Source organism: Saccostrea echinata, unplaced genomic scaffold, assembly GCF_033153115.1.
Source record: "Saccostrea echinata isolate AGI-Se365-2 ecotype Australia unplaced genomic scaffold, CSIRO_AGI_Sech_v1 ptg000025l, whole genome shotgun sequence".
Taxonomy (NCBI): Eukaryota; Metazoa; Mollusca; class Bivalvia; order Ostreida; family Ostreidae; genus Saccostrea; species Saccostrea echinata.
Genome location: NW_026889774.1, coordinates 6,512,918 through 6,538,678, shown reverse-complemented (window position 1 = coordinate 6,538,678; position 25,761 = coordinate 6,512,918). Strand labels below are relative to the sequence as shown.

Here is a 25,761-nt window from a genome sequence, read left to right as displayed (position 1 = left end):
TTAATCAAACCAATATCATTATACAGCTGTGAAATTTGGGGCATGTTATCTAAATGCAACATTGAAAAAAATAAAGACATTTACACTATATATAAAGATTGGGATGTAGAGAAATTGAATATCAAATTTTGTAAATTTATTCTTGGTGTTGGTAAAAATTTAAGAGTACAAATATTGCTATTCTGTCTGAACTTGGTAGATTACCCATGTTTTGTTCAATCATCATTAGTTTACTATCTTATTGGCATAGATTAGAAAATATGTCAGAATCATCTTTATTACATTGTGCATATAATGAGTGCAAAAATCTTAGTCAGTCTGACATCAATAACTGGTATGACACTGTTAAATTTTTATGTAACAAACTAGACCTTAATTTACTTGTATGTAAACAGTTAAATATGACCACATTTAAAGGACTACTGAAAAAACTTATCAAAAAGCATTTTTACCAATACTGGCTTAAAATACATGATGAGGGTCAAATACATGGAAAACTTGATACATATTTTTTGTTGAAGAATACCTTTGCCATTGAGAAATACTTGTCTTTAAAGTCTTTTGAACAGAGGAAAATACTGTGTAAATTCAGAATAAGTGCACATGAACTGAGAATTGAACGTGGTAGATATGAATATACAAAAGATATTAATGGGAAAAAGATCCCTCTAGAAAGAAGTCGACGGATATGTACTCTTTGTAATTCAAATTGTATTGAAGATGAAATCCATTTCCTTACAAATTGTTTTTTATATAATGAAGAAAGGAAAGTTTTGTTCAACTTTTTAAGCGACAATTATAAAAATTTCAACACTCTGTCCAACAATCAAAAATTTTTATGGATTATGACAAATGAAGATCACAATATATTATTTAAACTATGTGACTTTTTATCCAAATCTTTTATTAAGAGAAAAAACCTCATAAAAAAATAATAAAAGTAAAAATGTTAAAAAATACATAATTTTTCAATTCATGTGTACTTCAGTCTTTACTACTAATGTACTTTGCATTTTTTTTTTTTTATATATTCTATCTTATAAACATTAAGTTTGAAAATGCATGTGCATTAATTGTCATTTTATGTTGATGCCCCCTACCACAATGTGTGTATATATGTATGTGTATATATATATATATATATATATATATATATATATATATATATATATATGTATATATATGTATGTGTATATATATGTATATATACATTGAAGAGTCATATGTCTATTATATGTACATGTTTATATAGGTGCATGTATGTCTAAATGATTTTTTTTCTTTTTCTTTCAACTATATTTTAGGCCTTTCTCTTGTAAGTTTGTTCTCTTTATGCTCATTTGGGCACTGAAACATATCTTATCTTATCTTATCTTATCTGTAAGTTGAATGGGCAGTTTTTTTTTATCATGTTACTTAGTATAATTTATTTTAGGAGCTGAGGCAAAAGAATGAGTGGAAATATTGTATTCACAACAGCTGATTATGAAGACAGTGGTATGTTTTACTTGTAACTATTTTCTATAGCCCCATAGAATTTAATAATGATTTATCATAAAATATTATATATGTTTCACAGTTTGGGATGACATTTAAAATATACGTTACAGTGTTTACATAAGCACATAAGATTGCTGACTAATGTTTTAAAGTGAAAAATGTGTACATGTACCTAGAGTAGAAACATGAAAAAAAAATCCCATATGATAATGGAATAATTATCATATAGTCAACTTCAGAAGCCCTTATAATTAGTCTTAATATACAGTGTTCCCAGAAATTATTGAGATTTTTTTTTTAATAATACGTTTATCTAAAATAATGGATGTATAACATACAATATAATTTAATGTTGCTATTTTTATTTTATGACAATACCCCCTACTTTCTTATGATACATGCAGCTTTCATAGATATAACCTCCCATTTATTTTATATACTTCCTGTTGTCTGCTGATGTTCAAAATTACTGCTTTTGAAAATACAAAGTCTATTTAAGTAAAGAGTAAGCAAGGGACTGTTAAATCTGGTTATATTTCTGAAACACAGAATATTTCACTGCTTACTTTGTATTGTGTGATACAAAATATTTAAAAAAGGAGAGGAATTCAGTTAAGGAAAAGGGTTTATAGCCTAGTAAACTAACATTCACAGATCAAAGAAGAGTTGAATATTTGCTCATTAAGAACAGGGCGTGTTCCCCGAACAGCTACTTGCTAAAAACAACAAGTAATTATCACACTCAATTAAGGGGCCCTCTAAGGGGTACTGGTAGATTTACCTGTTTACCTGGATAACCAATATTTGATAAATCAAATAAAAATATGAAATTTCATTTTTTTTCCATTAAAAAAATATCCCCCCGTTTAAATTTAAACGAAAAAATTTCAAAATATTATCAAAACATATTTTATACATTGCTGTGTATTATTGAACTTTTAATATTATTGTACCTTAAGTTTATAATTTTTTTTCAAACTGTTAAATACTACTGTTGGGAAATTTTTTGAACTTGAAGTGGGGGTCCTTTAGCATCAGAACATATTTGGAAAGTTACACCTCTTGTTGTAAGAAATTCTTCCTCGTTATCTATTTTTAAGAAGTCTATTTCTTATAATAAAACTATGCCACCCTCTTACTTCAGTTACGGAAATCAACGCTTAAATATATTACATACAAGGCTTCAACACAACTGTGTACTTAATAGCCATCTTTTTTGATGTAATATAATTTTGAGTCCCTTATGTTCCTGTGGAAGAGTGGAAGACACTCATCATTATTTCTTCTTGTGCAAAAAATATACAGAAGCCAGAAAAGAATTTTTCGATAAATTTCTGCGAATGGGAAAATTACATACTGTTGATACTCACACATTACTCTGGGGAGATGAAACGTTAAACGATGTTGAAAACGAATACTTATTTTCCATTGTACAAACATGCATTTATTAAAAAGTCAGGTCGTTTTGGTTGATGCAATAATTACTTCTTGCAAATCCTATACAGCTTGTGTATTGTATAATGTTCCTTTGATAATTATGCTTTTCTGTGTTTTGTCCATTTTAAGCTGAAACCCATATATGTAAATATGTTTGGTATACTCGTAATTCATATGTAGGGAGAGGGCGTATTAAGTTTTAAGAACTTTTGCCCAATCCCAGTTGTAAAGTTTATAGACAATAAAATATGTTCAGACCAATTATTTTGGAACTTTCAGCATCCGAATTATCCATTTGAACCAGTTTTAATATACATGTAATTTTTTTATAGTGTTTACTAAAAATGTATGATTTTTTAATGCTGAACATACACTTTTGTTTTTTATGTCTCACGTCTTAGAAAAAATATGGCAATTTATATATCTTTTGCGATTATTGATTAATTTAAACTATATTCAGTGAAAATAAATGCAGTTTTTCTGCTTAGAAACCCATAAATTGTGAGGGTAGAAATACCTTAACTGTATACCCTTAGATAGAAATAGAAATTATTTAATGGAAAAAAAAGAAAGAAATAAAATAAAATAGATAAATAAATAAATTTAAAAAAATTAAAAACTAAAAAAAAAAAAAAAAACATTTTACAGGATATATTGAACTAAAAATGACTTGACATATTGTTCCGTTTATATGCATTGAAATTCAGGTAATTTATTCATACAGGTAAGTTTACCTGTACCCCTTAATTGGGTGTGATAATTAGTTGTTGATTTTGGCGAGTAGGCGTTCGGGGAATAAGCCAAGAACAGCACTAAATGTAGAAAAATGGGGTTTCATTCTTAGCCCTACCAGCTTTCTCTCTGTCGATTTCCTTTCCATTTTTCAATATTTTGTCCCATGTGAATCAATAATAGACAGTGGAATACTCAGCGTTACAGAAATATCGCTAGTTTTGCAATTCTTTGATAATAAACATCTGCAATAGGCTTTCTTTTTTCAAAAGCACTCAATTTGAACATTAGCAATCGACCGTAAGTATACAAAGAAAATGGTGAGTTATCCATGAAAACTGCATAAGAAACAAGCATTCTGAGAGTATTGCATTAGCAATACTAGTCCCCTACCGGCAAGTGTAATCTGGTTCCGTTCCCCTTAAGAATTGAAAATGCCATAATTCCGTCAAAAATTAATGAAGCGGGACGAAATGCAAACTTGATCAATAACTAATCAAGGTAAAGCCACATACCAAAAATCAGCTCAATATTTACAAGCGTTTAGAAGAAAATTGCGGAAAACCCGTAAAAATTGAAAAGGCCGTAATTCCGTCAAAAATCAATGAAGCGGAACGAAATGCAAATTTGATCTGTAACTCGTCAAGATACACTCACATACCAAAAATCAGCTCAATATCTGCAAGCGTTTAGGAAAAAAGTGCAGAAAACCAAGTGGGACAGACTGATAGACAGACAGACCGGTAAGGGACTAATAAGAAAGTAGCAAGTATTGTCATTTTATAAAAAAACTGATTTCAAAGTAAAAAATATTTTAATTTCAAAATACTTCATGAAAATATTCTCAACTAGAGCCGAGCTCGTTGCAATGCAACGAATAGGTCTTCCGTCGGAGCTCTGGACAGGACAGAGCGACCTTGAGTCAAGGTCATGCAACATTTTAAGGTTATAAACAATCCTGTAAGGGGCATCAACTTTCAATGTTTCAACAGTAGAAAGACAGCAAAGGAATGTAAAATTCCCCTGTCAGTGAACTTGAACTTGTCCAAATAACTTTGCGTCAAGTCATGACACATTCTGCAGCTTGTTAAGAGCAAACACCATCTTTATGTCACCGACATAAAAAAAAAAAAATCACAGTCACGTATTCTTTCAGACTATTCATCCAAAACATCATATTCTAAGTGACCTCGTATTTAAGTCAAGGCCATTACACACTCTGGATGATATATTTATCATCTTTTCAGTGAAATGCAAATGCATGCAATTTTTTCTATTACAAAAGTATAGACCTTTTTGTTTATTTGTTTGTATGTTGTTTAACGCCCCTTTCGAGAATTTTTCAATCATATGGAGACGCCACCATTTGCCGATGGAGATCTGCAAATTTTGACCTATACTCGGCACACATGGCCGTTTAGCAGTGAGGGATCTTTTTCGTGCCAGCACCTACTGCCAGACGGGACCTCAGTTTGTACGGTCTCATCCGAAGGATCAGTCTCTGCGTCCCACAGTGGGATTCGAACCTGCGACGTAAGGATCAACTCCATAATCCACGACTCTAGAGCAGACACTCTTACCACTGCGCCACGTGGGCGACTAGACCTTTTTGAATTTTACACTTATTATATCAGTGACCTTGAACTTGCCTAAATGACCTATGTTAAGGTCAAAAACAACCTTTGAACAAATTATGAGCTTCCAGTGATACCCAATGACAAAGATATACCTGAAAAAGAATATTGCACTTTTCTGTCAGTGACCTTGAACTTGCCAGAAAGACCTTGGATCAAGGTCAAAACACATTCTTGGATCATAAGCAATCTCTGTATCAAGTAAAAGCTTCCAGTGATTTTATTTAACAAAGTTATAGCATGTGGAAAAAAAAATATTTATCTGCCAGTGACCTTGAACTTGCCGAAAAAACCTTTGTTCAAGGTCAGGAAAACCCATCTCAAGCAATCTGAGAAAAAGTTTCCTGTGTTCCTCCCACCCCTTATAAATTTATAATCCAGGCACGAATTTTGCCACTTCTTCTGCCAGTCTAGTACTATGTTATCTCAAACCAGTGGATCATAAGCAATCTTTGTTCCAAGTATGAGCTTCAAAAGTTATAACACATACAGTAATCTTACAGTTTTCTGTCAGTGACCTTGAACTTACAGGAATGACCTTGGATGAAAGTCGTGTCAAACCCTTTAATTTTGTCATGAGCAATTTCTGTATCAAGTATGATACTTGCTATTTTTTTCCAATGACCTTGAACTTGCTGGAATGATGTTGGATCAAAACCATGACACACCTTCGGATCATTAGTAATCTTTGTACCAAGTATGACCTTCCAGTTTCTTCATAACAAAGTTATAATATCCTTGGCGAACTATCACGTACAGACGGACAGCTAGGCAGACGGACAGTGTGATTCCGAAAGACTCAAAACACCCCCACCCCAAACCCATACACTTCGTTTGGAGGGATATATAAATTCCTTTGTTAAATTATGAACACTCTTTCCGGCCCAAACCTTCTCCCTGGAATCAATATTTGAAAAAAGAAAAAAATGAATGTATGCTATGTTGGAAATTTTCTCATTCTAGTCCAGGGATTCTTGAGAATACTATTTTCAAATGACCCCATGCGCGGATCTAGAGGGGGTTGGGGGCAGTTAAATGTATATACTAAACAAGAGGCCCATGGGCCACATCGCTCACCTGAGTAACTTTGGCCATGCTGTTCATTACCAGACTTCCCCCCTTGTAATACCTATTGTGGCCCCACCCTACCCCCAGGGGCCATGATTTGAACAATTTAGAATCTACACTACCCCAGGATGCTTCCACATAAGTTTCAGTTTTTCTGGTCCAGTGGTTCTTGAGAAGAAGATTTTTAAAGATTTTTCCTATATATTTCAATGTAAAACTTGTATTTCCTATTGTGGCCTCGCCCTACCCCCGGGGGTCATGATTTGAACAATTTAGAGTCTACACTACCCCAGGATGCTTCCAAAAAAAGTTTCAGCTTTTCTGGCTCAGTGGTTCTTGAGAAGAAGATTTTTAAAGATTTTTCCTATATATTTCTAAGTAAAACTTGTATTTCCTATTGTGGCCCAGTCCTGTCCCTGGGGGTCATGATTTGAACAATTTAGAATCTACACTACACCAGGATGCTTCCACATAAGTTTCAGCTTTTCTGGCCCAGTGGTTCTTGAGAAGAAGATTTTTAATGTAAAACGTGTATTTCCTATTGTGGCCACGCCCTACCCCCGGGGGTCATGATTTGAACAATTTAGAATCTACACTACCCCAGGATGCTTCCACATAAGTTTCAGCTTTTCTGGCCCAGTGGTTCTTGAGAAGGAGATTTTTAAAGTTTTTTCCTATATATTTCAATGTAAAACTTGTATTCCCTATTGTGGCCTCGCCCTACCCCCAGTGGTCGTGATTTGAACAATTTAAAATCTACACTACCCCAGGATGCTTCCACATAAGTTTCAGCTTTTCTAGCCCAGTGGTTCTTGAGAAGAAGATTTTAAAAGATTTTTCCTATATATTTCAATGTAAAACTTGGATTCCCTATTGTGGCCCCGCCCTACCCCCGGGGGTCATGACTTCAGCTTTTCTGGCTCAGTGGTTCTTGAGAAGAAGATTTTTTAATGACCCCACCCTATTTTTGTCTTTTCTTGATTATCTCCCCTTGTAAGGGAACTTGGTCCTTTATTTTAAAAAAAATTAACTCCCCTTCCCCCAAGAATACTTCATACCAAGTTTGGTTAAAATTGGCCCAGTGGTTCTTGAGAAGAAGTTGAAAATGTGAAAAGTTTACAGACAGACGGACGGACAGACAGACGGACGGACGACGGACGATCAGAAAAGCTCACTTGAGCTTTCAGCTCAGGTGAGCTAACAAGTAAAACTGACCATGCCCCCCCCCCTTTAGAAAACACGGACCCTTCCTCGAAAACGCGGATCTGTGTTAAAATGGTATGAAAAGTCTTAGGTATGAAGCTTTAAAAGTCAATGACCCCCCCTCCCCCATACACACACACAAACACACACACGAAATAGGATTTCACGTTTGGGAAAAGAGTTTCTTTTTTTTTTTTTGGCTCGTCAAGAAATTTCTGGGTTGAAATATTTTTTTTTTATTGGGATCCCCTCCTCTCTCCCCCCCCCCCCCCCTCCGTGGAAAAAAATTCCTTGATCTGCGCCTGGACCCCATCTAACTTCTTCTACATGTATCCGTTAAAAGAGGATGTGACCCTTCATTTGAACAAAACTTTACCAAAAATATTCTGTGTTAATTTTCGTTGTTATGGTCCAGTGGTTCTTGATAAGATAAAAATGAGAAAAATTTACGAGTAGCTTTAGAACAACAACGACGATAATGCTTATATACACCAATATAGCAAACAAAGATGAAGAATTATGAACAGCAAAAGCTTACTTGGGTCTTTGGCTTGGGAGATGAGATACTTATTAAAAATTGAAATTATTTTGTCATTTTTTCTTTTTACAATCGACGGGCCTGCATTTCAAAGAGAGAGAGAGAGAGAGAGAGAGAGAATTTCTAGCTAGGTCTTTGAATAACAGTGAGATCGCTTCAGAAAACCAGGTCCCTAAGAATGTACATGTATATAAAATAGGCAGTGCCTTTCTCTCGGAATTCATCACCTGCTTCTATAAAGCTCCATCCTCACTTGTACTGACATGTACCTGGTAAAACCAGTAAGAACCACTTTATTTTAAAAAACAAATAATCGTCCTATTATTGGCGCCCATGATATATAAGACTAGGTGTTTAAATAAAACATAATTCAGATATCGACATCCAAGAGAACAACACATTCTTTTTCAGTGGCGGAAACAGGAATCTTGAAAAGGGGGCCCGACCAGTTTTGTGTCGGGGTAGGGGCCCAAAGCCACATTATAAATTGATTTATTAAATCTTGTGTATATTTTGGATACAAAAGGGGGCCATGGGCGGATAAAGGATTTGTGAGGGGGGGGGGGGGCGTGGATAACTTCGTTCAGGCATGGGGTCTGGGGGCCGCCTTAAGGCCCCCAGTGGGTCCAGGGCGAAGCCCTGGTGGTGGCCCAGGGCGCGAAGCCCCCGGAAGCTCCTGGGTTTTCGTGAATTTTAAGAGTCAGTAAAACCAGACACAAAAATAGTTGTATTGATTACTTCCTTTACACAAAAGCCTATAAGATATGAATTAAGTTTGTAACTTACAATACTCTAAAGTCTTTGTAGGAATTTCACGTCTGCTTAAGAATAATGTACAAATTTATTAATCATTTGATAATTTTTATTTCAAATTTACTCTTGAGAAAGCAGAAACTTTGTGTATCTCCGAACTTCGTGAATCTCCGAACTTCATGTATGTCAGAAGTCGTTCTGAATCATTATTATTTCAGCAAGGATGCTAGTCAACCTGATATTTGTATGTAACTCTAATGTTATTCCAAAAAGTGTTGTTGTTTTTTTTTTTAAATTCCATTCACTGACCTACACATGTATCTCCACCGCAGCCAACGAAACAATATAAACAAACACGCTGTAACGTGCAGTTCCCTTTATAGTAGTATGAAATAAACGAAGCACAATGATACACAAAGAATATCTGAATATTGAAAAATTAAATATTGCAACGTTTGTTTTTATAAGTATTATACATATATGACAGATACACTGTAGGGTAGGGTGGTGTAATTCCGTCCGATTATTTTTTTATATTTAGATTTGTTCAAGTATGTCACTGCCTATTACATGTATTATGTTCAACATTTATGGATTATTTTTCCTTCGGAATACCTTTTATTGTTCAGATTACATTGTGTTATATTTATTATTCGTCATGATATAAAATAAATGTGTTCGATTTACAAGATATGTGTGTTGGGTAACTTCAACTGCACACGGGGTATTTTCGATCGATGTGCAAATATAAATGAAATTATTCGCGTCATCTCTAATTAAAAAAAATACATATATATTAATCTAAATTATTCTGTTGTAAAATATAAAAGATTGTGAAAAAATGCTGAGAAAAAGAAAAAAAAGCAATTTTCAAAATGTACCTAATTTGAAGACATTAAGTGCACCAGGTGCCTAGAGACTATATATAATTTACCGATTTGTCAAGGCATGCTACAAATATATATATGCGCAGGCATCTAAACCGCATGTAAACAAAACATGATTTTTTCCACGGTTATAGAACTAGTTTCTACGGAGTATTCTTGTACATAATACTTATCCTAATACTTTTTTTATACGGATGGTAGTCATGATTTTTTTCTGGTAACAAATAGCATTGCGTCATTTTCATTGGTCGAACTGAGTTACCTGCTGACGCCGTATTCATGCAAAGGGTAACTTCGGCCGATTTCTGTTCAGCTGATTTGCATTTTATTTGTAAAAACTAAATACTATAAATTTAAAAGGTATGAATTTAAGTTGCAAATTTAAACATAGTTGATAAATTTCACGCCAGGAATATCCACTGTGTCTTTCTGTATATACAAGATATTTTTAGAGGTGATAAACTGATAATTTTAAGGTATTTATGAACAGTCGAAATTAACCAGGTGGTCGAAGTTACACTCGTCTGTGACCATCCTAACCTATATCCTGACATTAAAAAAAAAGTCTTGTATCTATGTAAGTAAATTACTGCATAGTTACACCATTTGATAAATAAATACATCAATCAGTGGATAGGTTTGTAACGTAGACCTTCTGATTTTAAATTCATTTATTTACCTCACTCGGCACACCTCGGCCGATTCGTACCTCATCTGGATGAAGGTGACGGAATCAGCCGAGGTTTGCCGAATGTTATTTACCTTCGACCAGCCTTTAAATATTGCAGTATTTTTCTTTGCATCATCATAGGAAATTGACAAGTGCTGTCTACCCTTCAAACGAAATCGGGAGACGTTTTCCGCTTTGAATAATTATGAGATAATATTCATAGCCTAGGGAATGCAAGGTTTTCAGACTTGATTTTTAAGAAAACCGCTACTTGATCATAAAATAAAATTACCATTTTTTAATTGACCATTAATTATAAAACCAAAGTATGGCATTATTAATATTAGTCATGTCATATTTTGAAAATTTTAGGGGGGGGGGGGGGCGTGCGCCTCCAAGCCCCACTTAAATCCGCCAGTGTGGACAGACACCCTGAACCACCTCTAAATCTGTCAGTGTTTTCTTTCATTATACGGACTTGCAGAATAAGCGAAATACTCCAGACATTTAATAAAAATCTCAAACCCGATCTAAAACTCGTTGACAAAGTCAAACCAGACGGTTTTAGTTTTTACGGCATTTTTACAGTGATATGAGAAAAGTCGGATAATTGCTGTTAATTTTAAGAAATAAAGTTCGGCATTTTTCAACCTCGTTCGGTATAATATAATTTACTGATAATTTTTTCCGTTAAGGAGGAACACATGGACGAAGGATAAAAAAAAGAGGTATTCTGCATGTACATGTACACATCATTGCTATAAATGTGTACTCGGGATTAAACCCAAAATCCTTCGTTACATTGTATTTGGGTATGATTTTCACATGTTCTCAGGCGGATAATCATTTATTTTTATCTGTCTAAAGACAGTAATTTCAGTTAATAGAGAAATGTTTTTATTTCGTCGTTTTTTTCCCATCCTTTTGGTTTACACGTTTGCTTTGTACACAAAAGCGCGTGTTCATATACCGCTGTTTCTACACGCTATCGATGTGATCAGGGAGAACATGATATCCTCCAGCAATTTACTTCTTATGAAAACACTCAATGAAAACATATTAGGTGAAAATATATACACCCATTAGTATCTTAGTACCTTAGTATCGACCTGTTTAATTGCAATGTCACCAACCGTAACGATCGCTGGCCAGGACTTGAATATAATTTATTACCGTTATTAAAACAACTCGTCAGCTGAGTGGACCTATGATTTAAACAGTAAAATAGGGAAATTCCAGAGTTTGAAGTGTATTTATTTTGGGCGCTCTTCCGCATAAACAAATTAAATCGCATTTACGCGTACTTACATGCATGTACCAATAATTTGTGTCATGGGTAAATTCAATTTATTAGATGAAATAAAACAAATGCATAAGATTAATCTTCGTAAACAACACGTTTTTAAAACAATCTATCTGATATAACTGACGGTATAAAATAACAAAGAAAATAAAGGGTTTGTGTTTGTATTTAATTTGGAATGAGAACAAATCTTAACCTGTCAAATCACTTATAAAACATACTTCGTTTTCCAGACACTAATTGCCATGCGTAATCTTCACATGCACTGACCAAGAGGTCACAAGTTTGAAATGTATGGCTTCTCATTGCGTGAGTTTTGTCAACACATGTCGGAGTAGACTATCTAAGCCAATTGATTCCCAAAGAAAACTGCATAGGAAGGGGTTTTTTTTTTGGTACACTTTTTAACGGGTAAAATTCATTCGACGCTCGATAGAATTTTCAAATACAAGTGAAATATTGAGGCGGTTAAGTTACATGCGTCCGACCTAGTATTTTGTATGCAATAATATTGTAAGTTAGGAAGAAAATAATACAAACTCAAAAGTACTTAATTTTACTTTCGATTTTCCTGACAATTAAAAATGTGACCTCTACATACAATTATCGTTTTTAATTACATACATCCTGTTTAATGTTCATGAAAGAAATAGCAACTCGTTAAATAATAACATAAGAGAGATAAATAAACTGTTTCTGATCTTTTCGGCATTCAAAATGCATTGAATTTGAAGTGAATAAGTGAAAGGCAGTTAAGACTAGCTGATTAAAACGAGCGAGTGATAATTAAACAGTAAGACGGAATCATATGAAAGATTCGAAATGATTTTAAAGTAATTTTCCACAAAGCGCAATTATCTCAACAATGCAATGTTTATAAGACTAAATATGCAACTTTCTTGTAATTGAGCGAATAAAATATAAATCGAAATGTATTTGCGACTTAATCAAAGATATGAAATAATCTGAAAGATTCAACATATTTATCCACTCATCACTTAGTTAAAATGTATTTGGAATGGCCATTCTATTTGTTTTGTGTATGACCTTAGGTCGCTGGTTCACACGCCGATTGATCCTCGGTGACCTCCTTTGCCACGCGCTATCGAGGGAGGGGTTACATAATTGTAAACACACGAGGTGAATGTAAAAGGCGTGTACTTAATGGCTGTGAATAGTCTATGTTTAAAGTTTTGTTTTATTTTCTAACTTTATTGTTTGTTTTTATATGAAAAGAAGAAAAGGTTATCTTTTTTCCCCTGTTTAGTAGACTGGTTTATCCAAATTTGAAAACAAACGAAATAAAAGGGAAAGTTGTCAGTAAATAATTTGGAAATAAAGCACAAAATACTTCAAAAACCTGATTCTAAAGAATATTAGCATCTAATATAGCAAGGTTTATTATTTATAGTAAGTTTATTTTAATTACACGCATGAAGGGCTCTTGTTTACTTGCTGAATGAAAACACTTACCTGTATATGTGTTATGCTTCTAGCTCATTTAGAACACAAGACTCAAACAAAATAACATTTTCTTGAGATCAATAAGATGTTAAATAACAACTTTAATTACGGCAGCTATTTCGAAATATTTACCGTTTTTGAGTTATAAAGCAAAAACTTTAAAGGGCCCCAGATCCCTAATTTTAGGGGCCAGACCCTTTTTAGTGGTCTCAAATGAAAGGCCTTAAAATTGTGCACAACTTTTATTCTACATGTTTTATCAAAATATTTTTAGTTTAGAAGATAAAAAGGAAAATATGTGTAAATTTTCGCTCTTTTTGGCGTTCTAATTTTTGACCCCTCTCTAGCGCCATTTTGAATACAGAAATTGAAAAACAAAAACCGATGTGCACAACTTCAGTGCTTCTATTATTTAAATTCGGTAGAATTTCTACTCCAGCTTCAGTAGTCTCTGAGCCTTTGTCTGGAAATGAAGCCACCTAAATTTTCATGTAAAGGGAGATAACCCAAAAGCGGAAGTGGGTTTTTGAAATAATTGACAGCATTCTGATAGAATTTTGTAACGTCTTTAAACCCTGCAAATTTGAGCAAAATCCGTTGAGAAATGAGCAAGATATGAGGTCTCAAAGTTGGCGTCTAGGAAAAAAAAAAAAGAATAATAAGAACTAGAGCAGAGCTCGTTGCAAAGCAACGAGTAGGTCTTCCGTTGGAGCTGCGAACAGGAAGAAGTGACCTTGAGTCAAGGTCATGCCACATTCTAAGGTTATAAGCAATCTTGTAAGGGGTATCAACTTGCAATGTCTCACCAGTAGAAAGACAGTTAAGGAATGTTGTTTCTCCGTTGATGACCTTGAACTCGTTCAAATGACCTTGCATCAAACCATGACACACTCTGGTTATAAGCAAACCCCATCTATGTGTTACCGACTCGACAAGTTAACACATGTTCTTTCAGACCATTCATCCAGTCAAAACATTCTTTCCTTAGTGACCCTAAATTTAATCAACATGGCCGTAGGAACCGAGGGAGGGCCCCCCAATAATTTTGCCGATATATAGATTACTATAGTAGACATAGATACTATAGCTTGTGCCACCTCAATAAAAACGTCTGATAACCTTCTTTTTTTTTGCTTGTCAAGGAATTTTTGGTAGTTGGTGAACCTTTTTTTCTGCTTGTCAGGAAATTTATGGTAGTAGTGCCCCCTGAACTGTCGACTGAAAATGTATGGCTGCCCCCCCCCCCAACCCCCCCGAATTTGCTTCCTATAGGCCTGATCAAGGCAATGATACACTCTGTATGATATCAGCGATACCCTTTTGTGTGTTTCGGAATTGACAAGTTCACAGTTTGCATTTATTGCATGATAGTGAGGGAGACATGAAGATTTCTTCGCCCATAAAAAATCATATTCCCCGAGGGCAACATGAAGATTTCTTCGCCCATGAAAAATCATACTCCCCGGAGGCAACGCCCGAGGGAAATATGATTTTTCATTTGCGAAGAAATCTTATGTCTCCCTCACTATTATGCAATAAATTGTTTATAATACCGAATTAACCAAAATGCAGGAATTACAAAGGAGATCCAATGAATAAAGCAAACATGCATTTGATGAGAACGATATGAAAGAGATGTAAGTTACAGGTACACCAATAGCCTCGCTTCATTAAAAAAAAATTCCTACGTGACAAGTTTGTGTGATCACACCAGTAACATTCAAACACCATTACACTTTTACACATTTAAATCGACACAATCAATCAACGATAATATGTTGACGGTGCGACCGTTGGGCGAGTGCATTGTTCACTTAATTTTAAGATCCGCCTCTTCAAACAGCACGAGACATTTGGAACGTCTAGACTGTGACGTCTCATGACGTATGTTAGCTGTATTTCCATAAACGAATTTTGAAAAGTGCAAACATTTTAACAAAGAACGTTTAATCTACTATCTGTATGCAATTCCATTAATTAAGGTGATTTTTTGGGGTGAATTTTTAGTTGTTGTTACCGCGCGAACGAAGTTAGCAGCGTCGCTATAAACAATCTAACTCCTCACTCGTTTAATTGTGACGTCACAATCGTGAAACACGACGTTTTGTTGCAGGGCAAACATGATGGACACGTGACTTTCTCGGCCAATCAAATTCTATTTTACTAGTGATTTTTCACTTGTAAGCTAGTTTTCACAGAGGTATAATAAACGTTTTTTTAGACCATACATCGAAATAAATTATCATAATTTCTATAGTCGTAATTTATTAGGTTCAACTCACTGCTTTAAAGGATCATTGTAAATGTTTTATGCCCGATTTGGATACTGAACAACGTGTGATTTTTGAAACACTGATGCCCCATATGGCATCTTATGGCAAAAGTTAAAAGTTTCTCAAATGCAAGTCAAACTCCATGGTCAAGATCAAAAGATAAAAAAAAAATGTTATTACCCAAATAAAGGTCTTGAACAAAGAATATACTGTGAAATATATACTAGTATGAAAGCCACAGCAGCAACAGTTTAAAAGTTATGGCCAAGGTTAATTTCTTTAAAAGGTCAAACTCCAAGGTCAAGGGATCATAATTGTTTGTACTTGAGGGAAGGTCTTAATTGTTACAAGGAATACACATGTGGTATTAAAAAAGCCTTAGCACCAACTGTTCAAAAGTTAAAACCAAGGTTAAAGTTTTTCAAAAGTAGGACATACTCAAAGGTCAAGGTAAAATGGTCAAAATTAAAGGTATACATTGACAGGCCTTGTCACAAGAAAATTACCTATGTAATATAAAAGCCCTAGTACTAGTCATTCAAAAGTTATTGTCAAGGCTTAAGTTGTTTAAAAGTTGGTCAAACTCCAAGGTCAAGGTCAAATGGTCAAACATATTTATACCCAAGGAGGAGACTTATCACAAGGGATACAGATGTGAAGTATAAAAGCCATAGCACCAACTGTTCGAAAGTTTTGGCCAAGGTTATAGTTTGGTAAAATTTTGCGAAAGAGGATCAAACTCCAAGTTCAAGGTCAAGAGGTCAAATATGTTGGTACCTGAAGGAAGTCCTTGTTACTAGGAATACACATAAGAAATATGAAAGCAGTAGTTCCAACCAATCAAATTTTATGGGCATAGTTAAAGTTTTTGCGGACAAAGAGGCTAACACAGTCTAACAGACAAATAGACAGGTGGACAGGACAAAAATCTGTATGCCCCCCGGATCTTCGATTACAGTAGCATAATAAAATATCGGCGTCTTTGGGTTTTCGCATTGGCCTTAAATCTGAAAATCCAAAGGATTACAAGGTGCATTACGATACGCTTTCACATCATGTTCTATAACCCAGAGCATATTGTCTGCAAAGATAAATATTTAATTCAGTATTTAATTAGCTATGCATATTTATCTATGTTGTTTTAAAAAGGAAATATAAAAAAAATATTTGTTTTATATTTTTTGATGTAGAGATATACAGAAAATGTTTTCCAATTTTAAGTCCTATCGCAATACACATTTTAAAAAAAGTGTGTGTTGGAGGGGGGGGGGGGAGTCATTACATTTTTGCTGGGATTCGCCTATGTATGACCGTAGAGAAACAAAGAGTGGGGAGGATGCAAGCAGCAACTAAATCAAAATTTACATATTAAAACTACAACAAAAGACTATTTTCAGAAGGTCTGCCCCCCCCCCCCCCGTACAATCCGTACAACGGACCTGTGAGAAAAATACTGATCCTACATTCAGAGTCCCAGGGCTCCAGGAAAGAGTGGCAAAAAGAGAATATCGGTTTATTTCAGTCTATAAGTCGAATCAAAATATCTTTTCCTCAAGAGTCTTCTTTCTTTGAGTTCTTCCCAGTGATCGTGTGATTTATTTCATTTAATTTACGTTCTGTACTGGACTTGGAAATTAAATGAGGACATCTTTAGGTTCCTGAGCTGGCCTTGAAGCCCGCAGAACAGATTTTCTGCTTTATGATAAATTCAAGTGATATGTAATTCGGTATTAATTTTGTGTTGATTTTATTAATGTTAATTTCATCAAGAAATATGAAAAATTAATGTTTTAACTATACATAGTGAGGCATTTTTTGTGTGGAACGATTATTTTGGGGTTTTCACGATTTTTTCATATGGTACACATGATGAGTAAGTGCAATAAATATAATTTGTGGAAAAAATGTCCAACAAGCCCCGGGGTTGAATATCGGGGGGGGGGGGGGTCTGTCCACAAGTACCTGTTGTCAAGCCCGTAGAAAACAATTTCAGTTTTCTTGGGAAGGGGGGGGGGGGCAAATAGAAATTTCCACAGGTACTTGTACTCGATTTTTTCCTATGGTACACATGATGAATAAGTGTAATAAATATAATTTGTGGAAAAAAATGTCCAACAAACATTGGGGTTGAATTTGGGGGGGGGGGGATCCTGTCCACAAGTACCTGTATAAATTTCTTGATACATAAACAGAATTTAAAAGCATGTATTAGACATCTTTTGAAGGGGAGAGGGCACGGCCGTAATTAAAAGTTATATAGAAACTAGGAAGGAATGAACTGTCATTAAATTTTGGCTAAGAACTATTACCTAAACTCTTCACTTTCACATTTTCAATTACAGATTCTTGTTTTTAAAAAGCTATACATGTACATTTATATGTATCTATTAGATGCATAAATTATGTTATTAATCATTTTATCTTAAAGGAAAAGTAAAAATCTCAATCAAACTTGTTCCGCATATTATGCTCTCTGATTCATTACTCAACAGATGCTTCATATACATGTAAGAAGGGAAGACTGCAGACTGCAGGTGTGATAAATTCACAGCATGCAGCTCCAGCCTTAATTCCAACTTTGTTCCAAAATATTATTATTCAACGCGAAAAATTAGAATTAGCCGATAGAATATTTTGAATCACTTCGGAAATGCTGCCGTAACACCAGACTGAGTTCACAATATCGAGTGATTTTGATTGACAGGTGTAGCGCCGTTGTGCATGGATTTCGTGTAACTATACATGTACTGCAGATTGTGGTTGAAAATAATAAACAAACAGATCTAAAGAAAAGATAGTGTATACTGTACATATATTTGTTAAGAACCAGTTCATTCATGAAACGAATTTAGTCGTATTATGTGGGCCCATGTTAGATTTGACAGGTTGATTTACTAGTAGAAATTCAATGGACCACAGTCATTTAGGGTATTCCGAATCACCCCGCACATCGCGACTCTCGGTAATTTACCTTACCGCTGTACCTCACACGACACATGCACAGGTGTGACAACCAAACAGTCATTATTAGTAAGGTCTATACTTATTGCATACAACAAATAAAGAGGTAAACATAATGCGTTAACTAAAAGAATTAATTATTTTAATTCATTAACTTCCTATCCTTTTCGAAGAAAATGCCCGTGTAGAAACGTATTTCTCATCGATGTCGTGGCGTTGTTGGTGGATGAAACATGGCATATAAGGTATCGATAGAACGGCAATTTTATAAGCTTTTGTGAGTATTATTTGTTTTTTATAACACCTCAAAAATATACTAGTTATGGCCGCATTTGTAGTCCCCTACAGTTTCGAACCACGTGTGTACATGCCCCTAGCCAAATAAATTGCACACGCTACATGTATACTTGTTATATGTCAGATTATTATTTTTTTTAAAACATTGTTTTTCTTAAATGCAAGGGGTATGAAAGTAATGATTTGACAAAGCAAGAGCTACAATAAGACTATCCCGGGTCCCGGTATACACTTGATCAGTGTTGATCAATGTTCATATGTACGAGTACACGTATGCAAATAATTCGATAGCTTTTGAAGATTTCAACATACATTTTTGTAACACGCATATTTGTAATAACCACTTTATATACAAAACAAAATTTCATTCTCTTATATGGTAATATGGACGTCGTAATAGATCTGACTGAATGCTTGACATGCCTGTTTCAAAAACGTTTCGGAATCCTAAGTTATCTTAAGATATGCCTAAGTTATAACTTTAGAAGTTCCTAAGATTTATCACAGCTGTATCGCGAAACAATCTTAGCTAAAAAAAAATTTATAAGTCATTTCTTAAGTTGTGCCTTTAAGGACTAATAAAATAACATTCCCGCTCTATATACAACTCTCAGTATGGTATATATTTTTAGATTCAAAGAGGAAGGGTGCGAGGATTGGGGATTGCCCCCACTTTTAAAGAATTTGGACACAAGTATGCTTACTTTTGCGAAGTGTGTTGCTAGATCCAAGCATTCACAGACACACCCTTTCAAGCCATCTTCCCTTCCGAGCACACGATATTTGTATTTTAATTTTTAAACATCGTTCTAGGTGTTATACATTTACTTTATTTTGTTCTTATAAGGTATCTACATGTAAATAAAATTTTAAACTGAATGCTTCATAGCGAACACATGCGAGTTTATATTTTTCAAACAATCTTTGCCAATTACTACACTGCATGTACACGTTAGTTGTTTGTGCGGTGTAGAGCAACTATCAGAGTACACAATGTATTTCAACATCGAGGTGCCCGCGGCTCTCTGTGGCACCGTGTATGTAAACGAGGACTGGACTACAACACTTAAGACACAAAGCGGCAGAGATGGATGAAACTGTTTGCTATCTTACAAAGACTTGAATTATAGTACATTTGAAGGAATTTTTATTTATGTTAATGTTTATTTAATTCTATAAATAATAAATGGACATTCACAAGAGTGATGGTAAAAATAATATGTGCGTAGCATGCGTAGTAATTACAATTATTTACCGAAGCCCCCATTCAATTACAATTGCAGATGAATTAAAATACAACAACACGGGATAGAGCAACTTTTTTTTTAAAATGTATTATGTGTGAACAGACAAAAACAGCGATTAAAATTCAAAATGATTTTTTGCACCAGTGTTTGGAATTAAGATTATAAAAGATCGGTAAAGTAATCTTACTGATTCGATATAATTAAAAACATACCTTTCCATTAATTAATAGCTCTTTGTACAAAATTGACATTATACGCGATCACAAATACTAGCTTTGTTTATGGCCACAGGTGGCTAGTACACTGGTGACCTCGATCAACAGCGTGGGATTCGCGCGTTGGGTTACATAACTAAACATCGAGCTGAACATGGAGACCGTAATATGCATACAGCTAATGATCGTGAATTATTCAATGCATACAGTTTAAAATCACTTACAAAGTTTGTTGTAATAATAAACGTAGAAAGATAGATTTAATATTCTCCGCTTTTGAACACTATTAATCTAATTTAAAAAAGAAGAAAAGAAAGACTAGTTGTAATAAATAATTTAATAGTGAACCATAAACCACGTTTTAAACCTTATTAAAAAGAAAATTAACATTAAATACCGCAGGGTATATTATTGATAGCAAGTCTGTTTAAGTTATACACATGAAGAGGTCTGATTTCCTTGCCGAATGAAAAACGTTACCTGTTTACCTGGCCTGCTTTCTAATACGTATTACGCAATACCCATGGTATACTCGAACAAAACAACATTTTCATTAGATCAAAAAGGTGTAAAAGAACAATTTTGTTCCCAAGATCCAGATCGAAATATTTACCGTTTTTGAGTTATAAAGCAAAAACTTTTAAGGGCCCAAGATCCCTAATCATAGGGGCCAGCCCCTTTTAAATAGTATGATATGAAAGCCCTTGCAATTATGCACAACTTTTGTTCTACATGTCTTAACAAAATATTTCTAGTTTTCAAGATATAAAGGAAAATATGTCAAATTTTTTGCTGTTTTCCGCGTTCTAACTTTTGACCCCTCTCTAGCGCCATTTTTAAAGCAAAAATCAAAAAACAAAAACCGATGTGCACAACTTCAATGCTTCCTCTTTTCAATTTCAAAGCGTTTTGTGCTCCAATTATAACCATTTCTGAGCCTTTGTCTGGAAATCGGAGGCATGCTAAATTCAATCAAAGGGGAATAACTCGTGAACAGAAGGTAATTTCCGAATTGTATTACGGTATTCTGACAGTGTTTTGTAAAGTCTAAAAGCTCTGAAAATTTGAACAAAATCTGTTTAAAAATGAGGAAGATATGAAGCGTCAAAGTTGGCGTCTAGGAAAAAAAAAAAAAAAGAATAATAAGAATAATCTTAATCATCACAATCAGTAGAAGGTCTTCCGTTGGAAACGGAAGACCTTAATAATCTTAACCATCAGAATCAGTAGAAGGTCTTCCGCCTGGAGCGGAAGACCTTAATAATTTCTGGGAACACTATACATGGGTATACTGTATTATAGTAAATATGTATGGTACCTTAGGCCTATAATATGCATATTTTATGTATATAAGGTATCAACATACAAGGTATTTATTACATATATTAAGACTCATGACCTGTAGTCAACTTTATTTAATAAATATCATAATTAATAACACTAATTCCAAATTCAGATGATGAGGATTTTGATGATGTGGAGGAATATGAGGACAATATGGAAACATTTTCCTCAATTCCTTCAACAATAGCAACACCAGCAGGCACCTCAGCAACCCCAGCATACTGCACAGTTGTGCAACCTAATGTGACTCCCCAGTCAGACACTGCTTCAGGGTTCACAGGGCAAGGATTTTTATCCCAAACTTTTCAGACATTAAGCAATGTTGTGCAACATGGTGCCCAAATGCTTCAACCCCAGCAATTACCTACCGGACTGGACGATGATGTAATTTTGACAAATGAACCAAATACTCCCCAAACAAGACAGAGTGGGCAAGAGTTTGTTCCTCTTCATCGGCCACCAATAGTGCTTGAGACCACCAATTATCTGAGTGAGGAACAGTTAAATTGTAAGTTTATGCCATGGATGGTTATTTTATGATCATGAAATTAGTACAAATTTCATTAGGCCAAATAAAAAAAAATATGTGTGGCTCCAGTTATCCGACCATCCCTATTTTATACCCCCGACCCTAAACTTTTTTTGGCAATTTTCATATTTTTTCAAGAATTTTCCCAGATTTCTATCAATGGCTCCGGTTTAAGTTTTAGTTTCAGCAATGACGGCCTCCTTGCAGAACATAGTGTAAGTGTTTAATAGTATTAAATCCAAAGCAAGCTAGCATGTAGGTGTCCCCTACCAATATTGACTAGTATATTATCACACCACATCTAAATGCCACTTGCAAAGGAGTGATAGGTATTATTTAGAAAAATTAAGAAAATCATTTTGTTTAAAAAAAAAAAAAAAAAAAGACCCTACCTACCTACCCTAATTTTTTTGGAGGTGTAACTGGAACCACACATATTTTTTTTTGTTTGGCCTTATTTAGAAAGCACTAAGTTCTGTTAAGTTTTTAAAATTTTTAATTTAGTACAAAATTTATTATGTCTTTGATGTAATTCTAATGATCAAGATATATCTAGAAGTTAAATGTATATTCTTGGTCATACGAAGTGATAAATTATTTTCAGGACACCATGGTCCCAAGAAGAAAAATTTTTGACTTAATAATTCTATGTATATATATTTATATACATGTATGTATTTATGTATGTATATATATTTAATATCTTAAATTATCAGCATTTTGTTGATGTTGTTATAAATTAGTGACAAAATTCACAATTTTATGACAAAAAAATATTCCTTTATGTTCAAAATTTATACTTTTTGTTTGCAGTATGGCATGATTTTTTCAATGTTACTCCAATAAACTCAGAAGATTTCTTCGTGGAGTACAGTGCATACTACTCAGCCAGAAGGACTTTATGGAATCGAGGTTGGGTCACCATCACAGGTTTCCCTGGTGATGGAAAGAGAGCCCTAGCTGAGCATCTTCTCATAAAGTTTGTCAAGAAACCTGAGAGACTCGTTCCAAGACCAGAATTGAGACATAGGAATGAGTGGGAAAGAATAGCATTAGATGAGGAAGACAGGGAACAATACACCGTTGTGACTGTCAACTCTTATGAAGAATGGCGACGCAAAGTGAATCCTAACAAAAAACAGTGCGTACTGATGGATAAGATTTTTGGTCCTGCCACATACACTGTTTCAAAGGTGGAAGAGTGGATAAATCATCTCGATGAAATTCTCGAAACTGCTGTCCAAAATAGACCTAATACTTTAGTTATCATCACTTTTCAAAAGCATCAACTGGAGAAAATTCACCCAAGAGTAACATTAAGTCCTCTTTTTCAAACACAACATGTAATTGATCTCACATTAGACAAGTACAAGCCTGGTAATTATGACAGGATGAAGATTCTAGAAGGTTGCTGTGGAGGAAAACATGGTTTATCTTACAGAGAACAGGATGAGATTGAGAAAGCTAATAACAACTCGTATGCCTATCATAGCCGTCTCTATGCAGGTGTTAAGAGTTTTCACATGGAAGGTCAGCAGTACTTCAAAAACCCTGAAAAATCGGTGGAAACTGTGCTTCAGAAGGTATATAGTTTTGATAAAATCATTTACTACACATTGGCATGTGTGGGGTTGTTGGATGGAAATATTGAACTTGACAAAGAGAGGTTTGAAGATTATACAGAATTTCAACAAAACATTTTTAGGCAACTTAGAATGGCTTTAAGTGTACCGGATGATGTGAGTTTGGAAAAGATGAGGTACGCTTGTACTCTTCTATCAGGTGTGTTTCTTGAACCAGTTCAGTTGCATCATTGGAAATTCTGCCATGAAAGAATGTTTTTCTTTGTTACTGATTCCGTATTTAGAAAAATTCCTCAAAAAATTCTGGAAATCTGTAGTTTAGATTTTTTGAATGAACGCATCAGAACATCAAGTTACTTCACAATAACTATGGAATCTAATTTAAGTGTTTGGAATAAAGACTATAGTGCACTGAGTCAAAGGCTTGTATATGAAATTTTAAGAGGCAATGTTAGACTTATAGCGTCACATCCAAGTCTATGTGATGTGCGATTTGGAGAAGCCTTTGTCAAATTTATGGGGGAAATGGGAAGTCTGCAACCTGTCCTCCAACAAAGGGGAGAATATAATCGTTCATTCTTCTTTTGGGTCTGCTACTATGGACAAGACCAAACCATCAAGCATTTAATAAAACATGATGATTTTAAAGACATCAAACAACAGGAGTGGTTCAAGGAAGAGCTCTATATATCTCTGTTTGCAGCCTGTTACGGGAATGGCATGAATTACGGAAGAATTGTGAAAATGCTGATAGAAGAAGGAGCTTCAATGACTGCCACTGACCCATTACCAGATGAAGACTTTCTTGTTCTATATGGGCAGGAGATATTTGATTTGGTTAGGAAGCTCAAAGCCCCACTGCTTCATGTTGCAGCAGTGTATGGATCACATGATACCATGCAAAGTTTGATAGAGAATGGTGCAAACGTCAATGAGAAGACAGAAGATGGATTTACAGTTTACCACAGAGCTGCCAGAAATCCAGATGATGGAGCACTAAGAGCCCTTTTGAAGTCAAAACCAGATATAAATTCCATAAAGAGTGCTACTGGAAGCCTGCCAATTCACGAAGCCATAAGATGTGGGGGAGAAAGTGCAACACGTCAGCTCCACTGGAGCGGAAGTGACATCAAAGACAATTACAAAATGGATGATGGCAGGTCAATGCTAGCTGCAGCAACTGGTGTTGGGATAGAAGGAATTGTCAGGACCATTACGAATGCAATGACAAAGCAAAAGCCTGAGGGATGTCAAGATAACTGGCCAGCCTTACATACTGCGTGTGCATTTGGAAATCTTGAACTGGTTAAGACTCTACTAGAAAGAGATATACCTGTCAATGCAAAAGGCCTTGGTGGATGGACTGCTCTCCATTTTGCAGTACTTTTCAATCAGCAAAGAATCATAAGCATGTTGCTAGATAAAAATGCAGATGTCAATTGCCAAGCAGAAGACAAGAAAACCCCTCTGCATATTGCAGCAGAAAATGGATATTGGCATCTGGTCGATTTTCTGTTGGATAAAAAGGCCACTCCAGAAAATACCACAAAAGAGGGCGACTTTGCAATAACATCAGCAGCTCTAAATGGCCACATAGAAATAGTCAAAAATTTGATCGAAGAAGGGATAGAACTCGAATTCCCAAAAGAGCGGGAGGAAGATCCATATGAAAGAGAGCGAATGTACCGAGTGATGATGATGCATGCACGGGAGCGCGAGCGGGAACGGGAAAGGATGAAAATGCGAAATAGGAAAGATTTCAAAGATACGAAGAAATAATTGTTTATGCTAAAGAAATCGGGTTAAATTTTTGAAAGAGCAATGCTGCAGAGTTGATATGATGAAGAGCAAGGATGCAAGGTGGAAAGTTATGGAGTAAAATCATTGTCTAAATGTTCAGACTTTGATTTGTGGGATAGTTGTCGACCGACTTTTGACGTTCGTGAAGCAGTGCTAGCCTCCTTATGGATGCCCAGTGCCTTCAGTATTGTATGGTACTGAACTGTTTGTTATCTTGTCTAAAAAAGCAGCAAAACATTTCGCTCATTATTCTTAAAAAAAAATTATATAGCTCTTTAACTTCAGTTATGTGAATTCATTTTAGTGCAAATTTGTTCAATCGC

At 34.9% G+C, this 25,761-nt stretch overlaps 1 protein-coding gene across 1 annotated transcript; it reads left to right on the top strand.

Moving 5' to 3' along the window:
- The first annotated feature begins 1,429 nt into the window (after nt 1–1,429).
- Nucleotides 1,430–25,761, top strand: LOC133191918 (uncharacterized). The gene is made up of 3 exons (XM_061327678.1): nt 1,430–1,497; nt 21,639–22,034; nt 22,869–25,761. Exons 1-3 carry the CDS (start codon nt 1,452–1,454, stop codon nt 25,415–25,417), a joined length of 2,991 nt encoding a protein of 996 aa, XP_061183662.1. The 5' UTR covers nt 1,430–1,451; the 3' UTR covers nt 25,418–25,761.

What these genes read in the sequence shown, in the direction of transcription:
- LOC133191918 (XM_061327678.1), top strand. Translation starts at nt 1,452, where the DNA reads ATGAGTGGAAATATTGTATTCACAACAGCTGATTATGAAGACAGTG. An exon ending in AGCTGATTATGAAGACAGTG is followed by an intron (nt 1,498 to 21,638) that starts GTATGTTTTACT and finishes TTCCAAATTCAG; the next exon opens with ATGATGAGGATTTTGATGAT. An exon ending in GAGTGAGGAACAGTTAAATT is followed by an intron (nt 22,035 to 22,868) that starts GTAAGTTTATGC and finishes TTTTGTTTGCAG; the next exon opens with TATGGCATGATTTTTTCAAT.